The sequence below is a fragment of the Struthio camelus genome, chromosome 2 (assembly GCF_040807025.1).
Source record: "Struthio camelus isolate bStrCam1 chromosome 2, bStrCam1.hap1, whole genome shotgun sequence".
Classification (NCBI taxonomy): Eukaryota; Metazoa; Chordata; class Aves; order Struthioniformes; family Struthionidae; genus Struthio; species Struthio camelus.
Genome location: NC_090943.1, coordinates 47,757,357 through 47,776,313, shown reverse-complemented (window position 1 = coordinate 47,776,313; position 18,957 = coordinate 47,757,357). Strand labels below are relative to the sequence as shown.

The window sequence follows — 18,957 nt, the reverse complement described above, 5'->3', positions numbered from 1 at the left end:
CACTACAACTTTATTTTCTGCTTGCATGAGTCTTGAAGGCATCCATTATCCAGGCTTTTTTTATTCAATATGGACTAAGGGAATGAAACTAAGCCTAATAGGACTGAATGATCCTCTTGCCCTTGAACGTATGAAAGGACCAAGAATCTTCTCGGTTCCTCCAAGTTGCTGCAGAGAGGGGATAAATAGCAAATTGGTGTCCATGAATTCCACTTGATAAACCTCATTCTGTGCACACTGCATACCCTGTAAGAAAGGGCTGTAATACTGAAAGGTGCCTGCATTCTTGTAGAAGTTTTGTTGGACAGACATTGACCCTAATTTCGGAATGAATTCTTTGGTCTGCTGTGGAGACCCTTCTGGAGCGGGTGTACTCTCTTCCATTACTGTTGAATGCAGTCGTGAGCATTTGGTATTAAGCCAGGCTCTTCTACACCAGAGCTTTTCATCCATGTGTACATTCAAAAAGAATAACTTCTTCGTTAACTGGGGGAAGAGGGGGAGAGGAGCTGGAATCCTAGGTTTTTAAGTATGCCTGAAAGCTAAAACAGTATTTTGGGTGCAGGGGGAAGTAGCCTGTAGTTCTGGTGTGTATCATATGGCTTGCTCAAGTCTTCAAGATCTATATTTAGAGTTAAAATTTTGAGTTATGTATCAGTGCAGGAGTTAAAGTTCCTAAAATGCTACTCTGATTATGGTGACAACTAAGTTAATTGTCACAAGTTGTCCTTAAAGTGGAAATTCAGGGCCAGCTTCCTACAGAGTAAAAATTACCTCTTTCCAATTAAACTCTGCAATGACCATCTGCCCCAGACACTGAACCAGTCATCTTGAGTGGTGCGTTTATATGTTGCTTGAAAAAGGGAAATGTGCTGCTTGAATGATGCAGGGAAGCAGGTTCTTCTCCCACTAGTTTAGAAAACAGTGGGGAGAAAGGGGGAGAGAAATTCATTAGAAAATGAGTTTATGCTAAATTCATAAAGAGTCTAAGCCTTTCAAACCTCAGCAGCTTTGTTTGGTAGTACGTGTTATTGTCAAGGGAATTAGATAATAAAACACCTTTGTTAGTAGAAAACTAGATTGGCTAGTGGTGGGTTTTTTGTTCGTTTGTTTTTTGCCATAAACTCAAAATAACTGACACAAGCCAAATTGAGATTCTTTTCTTTCAAAAACAAAACCTGGGAAGCTACTGTTCTGCTTTTTTCGGTTTATCCAAGACTCGTAGGTAGTTCTCAGAGAACTGGGCACTTCAAAATCTGTCTTTGTGTTACACACTATTAACACCGTAGGCTTAAATAAAATCTTTACAAGATACTGAAATGTCATGGCAGAAAATAAATGCTGGAACACTGCTTAGATTCCTTTTGTTTATTGACATCTGCATGCGTGTATGCTCTTAAATATGCTCTAAAGTGAGAAGAATCAAGTGTTTGCTGCAAGCTGAGAGGAGAAAAGGGCACTGTTAATACTGCTGAAAGGAGGTTTATTTAAACATAGGTTAAGGATAAGCCTCCTCAACTGCTGTTTTCCCTGAATTTTCTTCTGTCATGGTGCCTACTACATTCCATTGCTTTTGTCTGGGCTTGGTATTTGGGAAATTTTGGTGAGGGCTGGGAGGTGGGAGGGGGGTGTGCTAGAAGCTGGTCAGCAGTGCGGAGGGGAGCACTGGTGTGGGAATTGTGGAGTGGGGTCAGGGTTTAACTTTAGTGGCCATTCATCAGATGATGATTGATTGCTGTGCAGTCCCAGGGGACGTTTAACAACATCTCCACCCATCCCCCTGCCCCCTTTGAAAGCAGATGGACCAAAAAATGGGGAGAGCGACACCCAGGAATTCCTGCTGTTGTAAAATGTTTTTACGGTACACTGTACAGCCTTTCCTGAAGCAATCACATTTATGGCCTTGCTGTTGTATTTCTTGGGCTGCTGTGGCTGTAAAAGATGAATAGCCCTGTAATATGGTTCACTGATTCTGTTTAAATTGAAGTAGGCTCCCTTTATTGTTCAGTGTCTAAAATTGTATGCCACCAATTCAGGAAATATTTCCTGTTTGGGAAATAATCAACCTATAGCTGATTTATTTTAAAATAAATCATTTTTAAGTATCTCAAACTATTCCCCTTTTAATTTTGGTTGGAACTTATAATATACTAATTAATGTAATAAAGTAGTTTAAATAAAGGAACTTGCTTATCAATCGCTTTTTCTCCCTTACTTGAACGATACTGGCTACCAAAATGTATGTTGATGTGGTGTCATATTTTTTCTTAGAACAATCCTATCTTGGTGTAATTATTTATAGATTAATTACTATAGAAAAATCATTAAAACACAGTTTACACAGTTCTGAAATTCTTTGAAAGGAGAAATCCCTCTGCTGTCCTATTCTTCACTTCATTTCTCTCTCCATCCTCCTTCTCTATCAGAGTGTTTGTGCTGTTTGGAAAAACCAGCATGTTTGAAGGTTTTGTTCATGAAATGCTTGTTCAGACATTTGGGAAAACAGTGAATTACCTGGGTGTCAGTTAAATCACAGCTTGACTTCCACCCCCATGCCCACCCCCACCCTGCGATCACAATCCCTTCAGACAGGATAGGGTAAAAAAAAAAAAAAAAAGTTTCAGGACTTTTTAAGTATTGCTTTTTAAAGTTGAGCATCGCAAGCCAATCTGTTTTACGGAAGACTTGATATTACTTTTCCCTTCCTTCCTACTACCCTCACCCGTCCACAGTTCAAGACCGGTTCTCTTATTTTTAAAACGGTGAGATAACGAGCATAGAAGCAGCAGTATGTTGTTCTGTTAACTGTACTAACTAAAACTCAAGCGGTGGCCTCTCCTCCTTGCTGAAATTGGAGGAAGAAGAGGTTCTGCCACCTTTTTTAGGTAAACTGCGAATGTATTGAAACTGAGTTGCAAACAAACTTCTGTGTTTTCCCACTTCAAGAAAAATACGAAATCAGTGTATTGTTGGTGTGAGGGGTTTTGTGGAGGGGAGAGTTGTTCTTGTCGGGGGGGGGGGAAGGGGAGCCAGCGTATTTTCTCCCCCCTCTATTTAGAAGCAGGTATAGAAACTTCATCTAACAGTACATGACTGTCATGGCTGCAAGAAGGCTTGAGGGCGAAAAGTGCCTGGGGTGGCTGTGGGTGCAAGCACAGGCCAGCTGGGTGTGGGGCGTGAGCTCTGCTTTCCTCCCTGGCGTGGACCCTGTGCTCCCACACCTCGCTGTGGAGCTGAGGTTGCCCTTTGATTCCTGGGGAGCGTAGCTTGCTCTGGACCTGGCTAGCTGGCATAGCCCATGCACTGCCTGTTGGGCACTCTTGGCTGCAAAGATGTGGGACTGCCCACAGCAGGAGACTTGCTCTTCTTGCATTTCCTCCGAAGTCCGTTTTCTCAACTGAAGTAAGTTTGCATCCAGAAAGGAGTTTCTGGAAGGTTGCTACGTCATCTTGAAGTTGACTCACTCTTCCAGTTTACTTTTGGTGACTAGCTGCCTTCCCCACTGAGCGCAGCGGGGATTATGCATTGTGCTTTCTCACATGTGTATTTAAGATAACTTTTAAATAACAGTGTAATGATGGAGTATGCAAGATCACTCTTATTTGCTTCCTCCCTTTCCCTCCCCCAAGCTCATTAACTCCTTTTTGCTCTCAGATTTAAATCTAGGTTGTGAATTCTGTTTCACCATTTTCTGATTACTAAGAAACAATCGGGAAGCCTTGTCAATGGCTTTCTAGTGTGCTCAAGAGCTGTGTTTTTGGGTTGTGTGTGGTTGGGGTTTTTTCCCCCTTTTTTTTTTTTTTTTGCTTTTTTTGTTTTTATCCTATGTAATCTGCACTTCTGAAATATCTCTTCATTGTAAATTCAAAGGTGATATTTTCCACCACATTTTGGTGGGTGGCAAGAGGCAATTGAACACCTTGGATCTAGTTTCCTCTTTGGCTTGAACAGTTGCATAACTGTTTATCACAGTATGCAGTCACCTTGCAGCAGGAGTACCTGGGCCTAGGCAACAGGACTGTTTTCTGGTATTTACCCTAGCCTTTGCTTTTGGCATTAACTATTTTTGGGTAATGACAAGTTTAGCTTGCTTCTGGACTGCTGTTCATGTGGTCACCATTTTCCTTTCAGCTGCTCTGCTTGACTGAGGCCCCAAATCCCTACTGTATGTTTTTAAAGTATATCAAATTCATATGACTTAACTTGATACCCTGTCTTGGTTTTCATCCTCTCTAAACTTCTCAGTTGTTTAAGTGGAGTCATTCAGCAACATGTAATAAATGTTCCCTGTAATTTCAACAGTGAAATTACAGAGCTGCACGAGAAAGTGAACATTATATTCAGATTTAGGCAACTGCAGCATAAAGACAGGGAGCCCTCTAGTTGAGGTAGATGTTGTTATATTTGACTAGTGCGTTTGGGAACCAAGGCAGCACATCTTTCCAAAAGACTCTGAGAATCTCAGATACTGCTTGGGGATTTAGGATTTGAACAGAAACAAAAAAAGAATTCAGTTCAGATTTCCCTACAGCAAAACCTAACTTGCAAAAGAGGGATTTTAGTAAAACCTCTGACACGCACCACACGCACACCCTTTGAGAAATTAATCCGCATACTGCCTCAGCTGTTGCGCTCATAGGAATTTTGAACGTGGCTTTATGCGATGCAGGAAATCTGATGGGATCACCTGTCTTCCTTTTCCCCCTTTCTTAAGGGGGAGGAGGGGAAAGGGGATGTCGCATGCTGTACCGTAAACTATTAATTGGAACTGGAAGTTGTTGGGTGGCAACCATGAGACAAGCAAAATACCAAGTACTTGCCCAGGCTGTTTTGCTTTTGCTTCTTTCTGTCAAGGTAGATGTCAAACAGCTGGTGATGGAAAAACTACTTATACTGTGAAACCCGACTTGCCATTGTATAGCGGATTTTTAAATCTTGCATGGTAACCTGAGACTTTCTCACAATGCACTCTGGTTCTTACAAAAAAGAAAAAAAAAAGTACATAGCTAAGTGAGAAATTGATTGAATACAGATCTTTCTTGTGCTGAATTATTTTTGTACTCTTTCACTTGACTCTTACAAGGCCGCACAGCTGATTTCTGACTTTCCTAAGAAAACACACTTCCATGGAAGACATTATTTCTGTGTACCACTTCCCTCTACTGGGAGGAATGAAAATAGTTACTGCTTATGAATGGATCCAGCTTTCTTTTTCTAGGCTAGCATGTTGTGTAAGGCTTTCACTGTGAATTGAGTGTACGGTTTTTTTGTCCGAGTACTTTGTGAATAGCAAAGTGTTTTAGTGGTTCCTCAGAGTTCACTGTGGTATTAAAATGCTGTAACGGACAAGCTAATGTTCAGTTTTGGTCTCCAACTCCAGTGTCTCCAAGTGTCCCTAGCATATGAAACGCTACAGCGTAGTTAAGACTTGCTCTCCTGTTGGGAGTGGTAGAAGGGAGTTGTGCTTAATATTGTCACTGCCCTGAACATAAGGGATTTGCATGTTTTGAGAAAATAGAGGATGATTCTGAGCTTGGATAACTTCTCTTCCGCTTCTAAGGTGGGGGAGATGGGGATGGGACACTTCCAGTTCTACAGTGCCGTGATTAATTCATGACCCACCTAACAGAAAGTAATGTTTGTGTATGCAGGAAAAGTCTTCATCTGAAACTTGCCATAGATGACATCTCCAATCTGCAAGTGTTGGCAGATGGCTTCCGTTCTTAAGAGAAGGCTGATGTGGACATTCTTCCTAGTATTGTGTTGTAAAGAAAACAATGACACTTCCATCTAACTGTTAGAGTGTGAGCAGGAGCTTACTAGGAGGGATAGCTTTTCCTCTGTGGAGGAACTATTGTAAAGTCTTTGCCCATGATTATTGCCTGTAACATCTCCTTTTATAGCTGAGTGCTTGGGTTTGTGGGTTTTTGTTTTTGTTTTCCCCTGACGCTTAAACTCTTCATTATAAGTAGTGATACAGATTTTTCTCTTCTAGGTGTTGCATTTCTACTGTGATACCTGTTCTGTCCCCATATGTCGGGAATGTACCATGGGACGACATGTGGGTCACAGCTTTATCTACCTCCAAGATGCCCTCCAGGATTCCAGGACTCTCACCATCCAGCTCCTGGCAGATGCTCAGCAAGGACGACAAGCTATTCAAGTAAGATGCACCCACCTGGAGTATTTTATTTTTCTCCCTTTCCTGTCCCTTCCTCACACCCTCACCCACCCACCCCAAGCTGTGTCTGTTGCAGGGCAAGGTGTCAGGCAAAAAGCTCTGTCTGCTTCTGCTGTCAGTCTTTTCACTCCTTCTGCTCCCTCAGATTTTTTGACAGAATTGTCTCTGTAGCTGAAAACGAAATGCTGTTATGTGAATTTTGTATTCTCACTGCATCATCCTGTCTTGCAAATAGCAGTATGTTTAAAGCTCTGTACAAATTAACTTAGGCACGAAGCATTTTGAACAAAGTTCTGATCTTGTGTTGTAGCACCAAGCCAGTTCTTGTTTTTACAACTGAGACTTAACTTTCAGCTGTTCTTCACGTCTGTACAGCATCTAGCACTAGCACTAAAAGTATGGGCAACGCTCTGAGTGTGTTTTGCCACTAAATACAAAATGCTAATCAGTTGTTTAGATTAGTGTGACATTTCTAACCTGCATGTGTGGGGGATTGGAACTAGTCAAAAGTGTACCATTCTGTGGCTGAAACTGGCTGTGTAGCACCTCTCCATTAAAAGATTACTCTGCATGCACAAATGCATGTTGTAGCTGCTTATTATTGCATTCTACCTCAGCTGTGTCTTCCAGTGGAAGTATAAGTACTGGGTAAGGACTGGAAGGAGAATAGCACAGTGCTTAAATTACAGAAGGAATTTATGTAGGGAATTAACTTAGCTTGCAGGGGTACGTAGATTGTTACTTACGCTAAGTAATACCTAGTAGCAGCTATTATATGCTATTAGTCATAATTTTGCCTGTATGGAGATTTTTGGATGGGAAAAGCATGATGGGAAGCTAGACTTTTAAGTAGTGCATCTCTTGGGGCAAGTTAAAACAGTACTGCCCAGTTCCAGGCCTCTTCACTGATTTAGTTTTGCCAGCCTCAAACACCCCAGACTTGAGCTGGACGCTTTGCTGAAACTCAACACCCTTGATGAAATAGGGTCAATATCAGTAAGATGTTCTTTTGAGTAAACACCAGCAAAACCTCAGGTACAAAAAATAAGCTGTTTTTTTCCTGAAATATATATGTGCAAGTACTCCCAATTCTTTTCTTCCCTTTTCTGACAAACATACATGCTACAAATGAAAATTGCTGTCATCCCATCGTTGCTTTTCTCTAGTGGATGAGGATTTTGGTGGGCTTTTAGTTTTTTTTTTTTTTAATTATTATTATTACTTTTCAACTAAATAAAATGTTAGGTCTCTTCCTCCAGTGCTGTTGGCAGTGACCTCTCCTTTCAGTTTCTCCTAGCTCACTTCCCTGCTGCGCTACAGTACTTCTGTGTACTCAGGGCAGGTTACAAGGGATAAGGTTTGTGTGTCTTCATGGGTGGGGGGGATTGCTTGTTTTAAAGTTGGATCTCTTTCTGCAGTATGGGGTGACAATTTCCTGCTTTGCTGATAAGTGAGAATAAAACAGTTTGCAAGTTTGTTCAGTGGGACAGAGGCAGCTAATTTCTCTTTAATTTTAAGTCTCTGCACCCGTGACATGAAAAACACACTGTGATAGTATAGATATTAAACTGTTGTTGAGGTCACCCTTTAGCTTTTGACGTTAACTTGTTAGTTATGTACACCAGAACAGCAAACACACATGTTTTTGGAGCTGAGTGGCTAATTGGCCTCATGCTTACGTAGGACTCTCCTTCCAAGGTTTGTTTTTAAATTGTCAGCATGGATCATAAGGCTCTTCAGTAGAAGCCATCCTGAAACATTTAACATGTCCCCAGAATGAGCAAGAAGGAAGGGATTATACTACTTTAAAGAACCTCACTAGAGCAGTGTTTTGAATTTCTCCAAGCTGCCCTAAACAAGGGCTTGTCTGTTAGTAATTAAATTACTGCTTTTGACCTCCAGGGCTCTTAATCATCTAACTGGTGCAGATAGGCAGTCACTACTTAGATGATTTAAGCAGCAGAATGACACAGAATATCACTGTGCTAGCATTGGCATAAATGCTTTTGTGCCTGCATACTTCCTACTGGGTTTACTTTGCTTTGTCCCTAGTTCTCTTCTGCTTTTTACATTGGAGGCTCTTGTCACTGTGGTGAGCTGTCTACTTAGTGATGGTTCAGCTCCCGGGTAGGTGGTACAGACCTTGTTCATGTAACTCAAACAAATAGCTCAATTGAATTCACTTTGCCCTAGTCTAGCTACTGCCCATACAGACTAAGAGACCAACTTGGGTGCATTCAGTAGGTGGTTTGTGTGAAAGATTTTGTAAAAATGAACTAAGCTTTTCAAAAAAAAAAAAAAAAAACTTTTATGAGTACAGTAAGGTGTTGTTTGTTTGAACCTGGATCACTGTAGAAAACAGGCTTAGTGAGCAAACACAAGTGATAAAGCTGAGAAGGTGGTAACATCTGTGTGCATTCTTGAGAATGAGGAAGACTGTACAGCTCCAGACAGCTGCTACATAAGCAATGTCAGCAAAAACTAGATGAACTTGGGACATTGTTGAAAGAAAAGCAGAGAAGTTCAAGTGAAAAAGCAATGTAGTGAGCCTGCCATACAAAATGCTCTGTGAAGCTGTATGCTTATCCTAGGGAGGAGAGTATGTCAGCATGGATTTGAGACTAATTAGATTCTAAATTTAAGAGATTGGGTTGGGGACTTTTCTTAGAGGTTGGAAACAGTTAACACATGATTAAATGTCAATACCAGTCACAAGCTGCAATGTTAGGAATATAGAAGACTTCAGTTCTAAGGGAGTTGAAAAGTAATATGGTGCAGTAACAGTTCTTAGTGGGATTGATTCAAACGGCTTTGCTAGTAACTCTTGGTAGGCTATGAAAGTGATAGTTCTCTGACATGAGCTATTGAGGATGGGCAAGGAAGGGTAGCTGAGAGCAAAGGGTTTCTCCTGGGCTGCTCTGCTTTACTTGTCAGAAGAAAAGGAGGATTCTGCTGAAGGGCCTTGCAGGAGGGAGGAAACGAAGCCATGAGTCAACTTGCTGGAGAGTATCTGGTTAACCAAAGTTGAAGGCTTTTAGGAAGAAATGTTTATTTAAACTCTTCCTGCAGCTTTGGAAGAGATTGTTTTTCAGACTTAAAGGTGGGCGGGAAGCTGTGAGGGAGTTAGGACCCGTTTCAGGAGTGACGGACAAGATCAGGCTTCTGTAGCTCAAGCGACTGAAAAGGACAAACCTCACTTTGCAGGGGAGTTGAACTCTTTTATAACAAATAGCAAGCCTGGTAACCAGAGACTTGCTTTCCTCAGTGAGATTTTGCAGTAGCTTTCTACCGCTTGCCTGCGCTGCTCTGGTCCTGGCCTGGATCATGTGTGTTTCTAAGCCTGTCCCGAACTTGAGAATTGGTGCTTGTGCAACTGAGTGGTGAGCTGATCCAGCTGAAAGGATAGATTACTCTTTGGCTGGGTCAGCTCCCTGGGCTGGTTCACTGCACTGCTACAAGCACTGTTAGTGGTGCCAGGGAGTGGATCAGAAATAACCAGCTCTGGTCCTTGTAGGACCTCTTCTTTCTGAGCAGGTTAACGTCAATAGAAAGCTATCCTCCTAGCTGAAATAGTTTTTCTAGCATTTTCAGTGAAGTGAACTGACTCACAGATGGGTGTGAAAGCCAAAGTTGATATCAGATTAATGAGGTGGGGGCAGGATCCTTCCCCTTTGACACGGGAGTTTGTCATGCTGGCTTGTGTCTACGTCATGAAACTGCATACTTAGTTGTCGTCTTTCAGGCATCTTCCAAGGACTGGGCCACAAACTGAACATAAATCTGTTATCATGAAAGAGAGATGGCTTCTTCAAAATGTCATATTCTCAAAATACATGTATACATGTGTAATTGTATATGTACATATATGTGTGTGTGTGTAATCCAATGCACTTGTATAACAGCGAAGCCCTGAGCGCTCCCATTTAGGGTTAATTTGCAGGTGAGTATGTTAAAATACGATTTAATCTCTGTATGCCAGTTGTTTTAAGACAAACATGTTTTTGTTTTAACTGCTGTTCTAGCCCAAACCTCTAGTTGCTTTCACTGAGGTGTTTGATGCATTAACTTAAAAACTGAAGCCTGCAGCAGGGCTAAGTCATTAGCAGAACATGGAGGAAGCGACTCTTATCTTCCAGCACTCTGTTATCTTCCAGCATCAAAGGCTCACGAATTGTTAGTAAGGAGGGTCATGAAAGCAATGCTTCTTTGTCTTGCAGGAATACATTGTGGGGATTCCTGTGGGGAGGCGTAAGAAGCAGATGAATTGGAACCTGAACACCTTAACTTTAGAGAAGGGCGGTGCTATAAGAAACTTGGTCAGCTGGAGAAGGAGGCTGATCAGTTGGCATCAGCTTTTGCCCTTCAGTGAAGCTTCCCTACAGGTTTCAGCATGGAATCTGTGCTGCCAGGAGGCCAATACCTGAAAAGGATGGCACTGCTGTGCTGCAAGGCGTCAGTCTGGGGTTGTCACATCAGTTACTGGAAGGGGATGAAAATAGGGTCGTTTCAGGGTGCTTGGCTTTGCAGTCAGACTTTACAGGTTTGAGAATCTGAAATGAAGTTGAGTAAACAAAGTGGAAACTAAGTCAATTGTCCTTTTATAATGGCCCAGGTGGAAGGCTCAGTTAGGTCCTTAATCTAAATCTAGGTTTTATACCAATAGAGGCTGAATTTCTTTTAAGTATTTTTAGTTATTTCTTTGTGCTATATTTCAGTGAATTCTTTAGACTAGCATATGAGCCGATGTTAATCGGGGAAATGGGTTTTACATGCATCGCTGTCCAAACTATTCTTCTGCCTGAAACTTTTACAGGAAAAAGCCTGTTCTTGCAGTACAAACCAAAATGATTTAGCTTATCAGTTCATTACATTAGTTAACCTGGCCCTTAGCCCTTCCTGCATCAAAGCTTCTTTTCTTTTAATTCTGTTTACCCAACATAACTGAGATCTCTAGTTCTTCACTCTTTTTGTGCTGAAATGTTTTAAATTAGGCCAACTATTTTGATTTGTGCTAAAGCCACACCTGTGTTACTGCCAAGCCACCGATAGGCTGAAATCCTAACATCCTTTCTGTAACTGTACTTTGTATAAGATCTTCCAATTCATTTCTATAGTAGAAAAACCTGTATGGAATGTACACCCGGTTTTTGAGGCTGGTAGAAGCTAGCTATTGTCCTGATTATTTTAGCCTGCTCTGAAACGGTAAGTAATTGCAAAACTCTGTGAAACAGGCACTCTATATCTTTTTGTTACCATACAGTAACTGAAAATGAACAGTGTTATGGATGCTGCATGGACCACCTTTAGCATTTGGTGGAAGAGGGCTAACTTGAGACATTTAGAAAGATTTCCTTAAGGTTTTTGCATATAAAGTGCTTATATTTAACATGCCTTTAAAGTTGGAGAGGATCTGTCAGAATGTGTGTCTCAAGGGTTTGTTTCCCAGATGCCCTCTAACTTAGGGTAAAAGTTTCCTATTAAATTATTAGTGAAGATCTAAATCATTGCCATTGAGGCAGGGAAGCGTGTATTTAAGCCTCTTTACACAGTATCTGTGGTTCATTCATCCCTGAAATGCTGAAGGAGCCCTCAGAGGGGGGGAAAAAAAAAAGCACATGGTTTACTTTAAAGTTGAACTTGTTCTCCAGCAGTTTGCACCTTCATTGGAAAATTTAAAGGGTTTAGCAAATGCAAAAGTACTGAGATTAATGCTTGAAAATTATTCCCCCCCCCCCCCCCCCAATTTTGAGGGAAATTAAATAAAACTAAAACTGATGCTGGCATTAATGGATTGCAACAACCTTATTACATCTCATGGTGTTGCCACAGTTGTGTTCCACACCATTTTGTGTTGTGCCACTGTGTGTTCAAATGAATAACTTCCTGAACCGGTACAGCTCCAACATCATGACGTTGCATCCAGACCAACTGACTCTGCTGTTTCAGAGGCCTCTTTAAATAGCTGTTTTGTGCTATGCAGACATACCAGTTTGAGTACGAGACTGTAGAAACTGCATAGTGAGGGCATCAGCATCTGCTTTCCTTGTGTTGGTTTCTTGTGTTTGTACAGATGCTTTGTACTGATTTTTCTCTCTCTTCTTGAGTGGTACATGCTTCTAGCCATAATTTTGTATTAAAAAGTCCCAATAATGAAAGTGTGGAGTGGCGGTGTTTCTAGAATATTACCTGACTTAACATTTTCTAGGGAATCTTTGAATAGAAAGGTGGAATTGTATAAGGCTTTTTGTTAATCTATTGGATATTTGAAACTGAAGCCTCAGAAGAGAAGAAACTGGGAAAATTGTTGAAAGTGGCCATTTTATTTTACAGAGTGGGAACCATTTGTTTGTATTTCTGCAATCTGAGCTGACTATGAAGGTCTATGATGCTACTTTCATTTGAAATTGCTGCTCCCGAGGCTTGCAGTCAGCTTCTCTTAGCATTGTGCTACAGCATCAGTTGCCAGGTCACAGCCACTCTAACTGCAAGCCCATTACTTAAAGGGGAGGGGGGGCACTTGAGGTCTGATACAACTTGGCTGTTCACCTCTTACTCAAAGCTGGCTGCAGCATATAGGAGCTGGCTGGGCAGGTCTGGGTCTGACAGCTTGCCCTGCAAAGGAATGTTTGATTCACAGTGTTGTATGCAGGCCCTGGCACCCCGACCCTGCTGCCAGGGATGCTTGTTCATAGTGGGGTTTTCATGGGGTGCCAAGTCTTGAAGATGTAAAATGCTGTATGAAGGAATAGATAGCCTGGGGATTCAACAAGGTAGCTTTTTCAGTTTGTACGAAATGTCTGGAGAACAAAAGCGTGTTGTATGTTGCTATTTGGATAGGTTTATATAGAACAACCAGGAATTCTGAAATGTCCTGGTAGCAGTAGCTAGTGATAGATGTCTGCAGGGCTGAATTGCTTTCCATCATGAAAACATGCTTGCCTCTCTGCCCTGCTAGAGGCTTGAATTGCAAGGTTTCCGTTGTCATGTTCCTGCAGAGTATCTCATCACTTGCACAAACAATGTCATTGCTTAAATTTTAATCTGAGGAAGTGGAAGTACCAATATCAATCCTGAAGTTTGCAAGATGTGTTAGGAAGTCCTCTCTTAAAACAGCAGGACAAAAGGGTTTTTCTGTTGTCCGTCTTCCCACATACACGCACACTGACACCCTTAATAGAAGGGGGAGTGTCTTGGCCATCTTTGGGCTGCAGGGAAGTCATGCGAGTGAATATGTATAGCTGCAAATAAGCAATTTACTGTAGCAACCAACAGCAAGGGCCGGCATAGTTGGCATCCCTCTCCACTTCAGTAACTGAACCAGGTGATGCCCTGTTAAACCCAGCCCTTGTCTTCTGTTTCTCAAACATGTGAACTGGCTAACCATCTCATTCACAAGTACTGGAGTAGTTATTACCTGCCACTAGAGTTCATCGATACAAGGTGCTTCCCTTTTAATAAGGGTTTGCTGTAGATTGTGCCTGACCAGAACAAGAAGTCTTACTTCTTTATATAAGATAACTTGCCTGCCCTCCCTTCTCCTGCAGCCCCCTCCCCCCGCCAAGTCAGTACCTGCTACCATGTGTTTGATGCCTGGTCAGCCTTCCTAGACTGTTCTAGCCTGTTTTGGCATAGTAAGGGATTGTGTGATCTCGTGCAAAGCTTTGTCAGGATCTTGGGCAGTCCGAAAGTGGTTTATTAGAGCTTTAGTGTTTCAGGTGTCCTTCACTGCCCTTCTGCGAGCTATTCCAGCCTCAGATTTAGAGGGAATCAGGATGGCATCGTGAGTTGTTGGTAGACAGCCTTATGCTACAGAGTGCAGCTTCTAGAAGCTGGTGTGTGGGAATGCATTCATAGCTCAGTTAGTTACCCTGCTGTAACTGTAGTTTCTATCAATGGAAGATCACAAAATCTATAGGAATTAATACCTTTCCTGCTATTTCAGAGCTCTTGAGAAGTGGATTTTGGCTTTGATAAAGTACTATGAGGGCAGTTGAGATTGCTCTGAGCTATAAGGTATGAGAAAGCACACAGGCCACAGTCCTAATAGATACTGCTGTTTGGAAAGCTCAAACGAGTAAACCAAGACTTTCTGCCTCCACAGGCATTCTTGCTAGAATTAGAATATGCATGGGCAGTGTAGTTTCCCTAACACTTAAATATTTAAGGAGATACTGGCTTCCCTTTGCAAAAGCAGGAGGGTGTTTTGCTGTACTTGATAAGACTCCTTCAGGTCTGTTTTGAAGAAATACCCGCTTTCTCCCTGTAGTGGAAGCAATTTATGTATTTGACTCGTGAGACACATGAAATAGAAGCACAGTAATTCTTACATTTAGACTCCTTTCTGCAAGGATAGAGTTATTGACTTACATGAAGTCTTAATCTGTGGACAGTTGTGACTTTCATCAGTGCTTCGCTAACTGTTGTAATGGGATTTTCACTTTCTGTGGTCTTGAAACATGACGTCAGATTTGTCTGCCAGAAGTTTTGCATGATGACAGGTCAGGTCTGCCTCTGGTGGGAGTGGGGTATTTGGACTGTCCCTGAGTCTAAAGCCTTGTTAAAAATGCAGCCAAGGAGACAAGAGCTGGGAATTGCATGAAGAAGGAACAGGCTTCTCTTAATTAGCCTTGCTCTACAGAGGAATCTTGAAGCAGCGCTCCCACTTTCCTCTACCATACAATTTGCAGTTGGCTTCCTGGTGTTAAAGACCGGGAAAACTGTCATTGTCTTTGAGAGTTTTCTCAGGGCTGTCTTCATCTCATTGTCTCCAATCCTCTGACCAAGTTGCATGGTCTTTCTCTTTCCTTTCAGTCCTCTAGTCTCATGAGACTTGAAAATGCATTTAATTTATTTAACCTACTTTTAGAATAACTGCCTGAAATGAAAAATATCCAAGTGTCAGTACAGTCCTCCTTTTATGAAGATGTTCTATTGAGTGGTAATATTTCCATTATTGGTATCAATTAGCTACGATTTTATTTGCCAGATCAGATGCCAGAAATACCGATGACTAACTTCATAACAGATAAAGCCCTTGTCTGACTTTCTAGACAAAGTGGATCACATCAGATAGTTAGATTGTCGCATCAGGTTGCTTATTGATTAGTACATATGCATGTACAGAATTAAACTGAGGATATTTGCCAGAAGGCCTTAAATGTACTGCTGTTGTAAAGCCCTTAGCTAATTACTCTTCTGCCTGTAATTAATAAACTAATGCCTCCTGACTTCAAGGATTCACTACCTCATCTGCACACTTAATGGCAATTCACTCTGTGACAGAAGTATTCAAGGTTGTTTAGTTCTAAAGATCCAGTTAATTCTTGCTATCAAACTTTTTCCTTTGTGGTAGTATCAGACACTCGGATTTGCCTGCCCTGTTTGTTTTTTATGCCCTTTTCTGTAACATTTTGTGAAACTGAGAGCAGTTTGGGAAGAAAAATGTACAAAACTTGCAATTTTTTTCTGCCTCTCTTAGGTGAGAAGAGGTTTAGTGTACATGTTCCTTCCAAACACGTTCCGCATGTTTGCAGAGCGCTGCTACAGAATGCATTTCAATCCTAGTACTGCAAAGTATTAATAATAAAATTAGCAGTTTGGTCTCTATCCAAGTGTGGATAACTACATGAATGTGTTTTAGTGATCACTGTCTAGTCACTGTTTTGTGTGGACCTTCTCTCAATTATTTATATTCTGTTAAGGGTATTTTTGTGCAGCTTTGCTTAGATAAAAAGTCTATTCAATACAGTGCCATTTTTTACTAGAAGCAGTTAGCATTGTGTGCACTGCAGAACACCAGTCTGAACCATCTTGATGACCAAGAGAAACTTTTGACCCTCTGTATGCAATAGAAACTGAGCCTGAATGTCTGTGTACTCTTCGCTTATGTTTGAGTGCACATCAGCTGCTTCCCGGGATTGCACTGAAAACTTGGTCTGTGGCATTGAGGCGAGGTACCCTGAAGGCTTAAACCCTGTATAATGGAATTTTTAAATTACATCAGTTTCCAGGGTTTGACGTTTGAAGAAGGCTTGGTAGAACTTGGAGAGTCACTTTGTGCCTTCTGCTGCAGGCATAGGGTTAAATGTAAGAGCCGGTTCTCTGTTCTCTAATGCAGTTTTAATTGGTTTGACTGAACTGTAAGTGTGCCTTTTTTTTTTTTTTCCCCTCCTTCTTTCTCTCTCCAGCTGAGCATTGAACAGGCCCAGGCTGTGGCAGAGCAGGTTGAGATGAAAGCTAAGGTGGTACAGTCTGAAGTCAAAGCAGTGACAACAAGACATAAGAAGGCCCTGGAAGAGCGAGAGTGTGAGCTGCTCTGGAAGGTATGCACCTGTTACTTGTATTTTGTACACTTTAACTGCTGGCAGGTGACCTTTTAAACTGGAAACATGTTCTTTAACTGGTAAAGGGTCAGATTCTGATACCCATCCAAGGAACATTGAGTTCAAACACTGCAGTTTAAGATAAGCCAGCTTACAGCAGCTTACAGTTTAAGCTGCTGTTCTGTAGGGAGCAGGATGCTGGAATCTGGGCCCACATAGTTTTGTATTGTAGATATCTCTTAATATTAGAAACTGGAGGTGGGGGGGTTGTTTGCTTTTGTTTTTTTTTTTTGTTTGTTTTGTTTTTTTTTTTTAAAGAGGGACTACTGTGTCCTCAAATAAGCTCAGCCCCACAAGAAAGGTAGGCACTCCCCCTACTGGCTCAGCTGCAGTAACTCTCAGCCCTGGGGAAGGGGCTGTCTGCAGTATTGACAGCATGGGGAACTGTCTTTGATACCTTGTGTTCAGAGAAGATGCCTTTAAAAACTCTTTAATACATCGTTGTAGAATTAAGTACAGCTTATATGCTCCACTTTGCTCCTTTCCTTTGCATCTAAAGGAAACTTTTTTTTTGTTCCCTTGGAACAGACTAGTAGGAATTCTGCAAGACTTTCATTCTTCCCACATCCAAAAACACATTTTACTTTCAATAAAGGTAGTGTCCTTCTGTTTGTGGTGGAAGGGAGATAATGCAGTTTTCTACTAATAAAGTAAAAAATAGACTCCAGTGGGAACATCTACACATTCCCAGACCCTTGCACTCACTTCAGCCACCCTGTGTATGTGATACTTTGTTGTCTGCACCCCTGCAAGCCCCTGCCCTTCCACTCCAATGGGGACCATACCAGTGAAGTGCCTTACTCCAGAAAGGTAGCTTAGTGGTTGTGACTTTTTCCTGCTTACCTAGCAGAAGTTGGTTTGGATCAGGCCTTTGGTCCAACTTGTTGAGTTGAACAGAAATCCCCTTAGTCCTTTCAGATCAGCAGCGAGTCAAACTGACTTGTCCTATGGCCCCAGGATTGCTAAATTTGATACAGGGCAGGGAGCAGAAATGTGTGGTCAAGGTGGGAGAAGCTTAGTTAGGGGTGAGTAGCAATGCTCCTGTAATCTTCAGTTGCACTAGATGAAGTGCAATAGGAGACTAGACCCTGTGTGGCTGTTGCTGTGCTGGCAAAACCAGGCAGGATGGCTTATGGCACACTTGGCTTCATGGGCACACACTGCTGGGGAGCAGTGCCATCCAGCTAAACTGTTTCTCCCCTGCCTCTTCTCTAGGAACACTGACCGGCACACTGATTTTCTGGTTTAATGTTTGTTGCCACCAAAATGACCACTCTGTTAGTAAGAGCTTAGTCTCGCTGCAGCTAGAGTAGTTCCATGCAATACTCTCCTAAAGGAGATGTTTGTATGTTTTGCCAATTTTTTTATAGAGTGTGGACTGTAAGCTTAAAAATGTACTCTATAGTTACCGTACTTCTAATACTTCTTTCTTGAGACATTTAGATCGAGAGAGAAGTTCATTTTCCGTTCTTGGCTTTCCTAACAGGCCTGGCAGCCTTCTCTTTAAGTTCTTCTTAGTACAGGAGAAGAAGGAATTACCTCTAAGCCATTTGTATCTCCAAAGGTTCCATAAATGCACTTTATTCGGATGTCTGCACTGAGAGCAACTTCTCTTCAGATTATAAACAGACATTTTGAGAAGGAAAACCGGTTCTTCATAGTAAAAATAAATAAATAATAATCATAAAAAAAACTAGCCAGGGAAAAAAGGAAAGCTTAAGCCCTTACGTCAATACTGATGTTAGTGAATAATTTTAGATACCAAAGCAGAGACACTGAAAGTGCCCAAGTTTGCTAATCTCTTCTGAAAACTTGTGATTTTTAATGAGCTATTGAAGGAAGCTTCTCTTCAGTTTTTTTGACACACGTAGGTAGAACCTGCGTGCCTTGTATCTTTAGTGAAACAGCATGTTTATGTCTGTAGTGAATTTCTTCTTTCATATGCTCACTGCTGTGACAGGAGTCTTTAGACAGCGAATTGTCCCTCACTACAGTATTTTGCTGGTTGGTCTGAATATTTGCTTGGCTGCAGAACAATAATGAAATGCATTTTTGCAGCAACACAGTAATTGCATGTTTCATTAACTTTTGCAAAGCAGGTTTCTTTGCCAGATGGCCTGAACTTTTTCAGAAGCAAAGAACCGAATCACAGGCGCATATATAGAATAGTTGTAAACAAACTATTTTTGTTTGACCTTCAGTCCCCCAAGTAGGAGCTAGCAGCAACCTTTTGTATCCTTTTAAGTAACATTTTAAGGTGTCTTGTAAAGCAGTAGTTTAGCCTGATTGCCAGTATTTGCAATAATAAAACAACCAAATAATTGGACCCTTGGAGTAGGGTCAGCCTCTGCTCAGTTTTTTGGTGTGAGGGGAGGGAGGAGTTGGGGGAGGGAT

General features: G+C 41.6%; 1 protein-coding gene across 1 annotated transcript in view; it reads left to right on the top strand.

Moving 5' to 3' along the window:
• The window catches only part of TRIM71 (tripartite motif containing 71), a 62,173-nt gene that overhangs the window by 34,829 nt on the left and 8,387 nt on the right, over positions 1 to 18,957 (top strand). The window contains exons 4-5 of the mRNA XM_068935527.1: positions 5,996 to 6,163; positions 16,369 to 16,503. Coding sequence (XP_068791628.1) covers positions 5,996 to 6,163; positions 16,369 to 16,503 — 303 coding nt within the window. The remainder of the gene's footprint in view (positions 1 to 5,995; positions 6,164 to 16,368; positions 16,504 to 18,957) is intronic.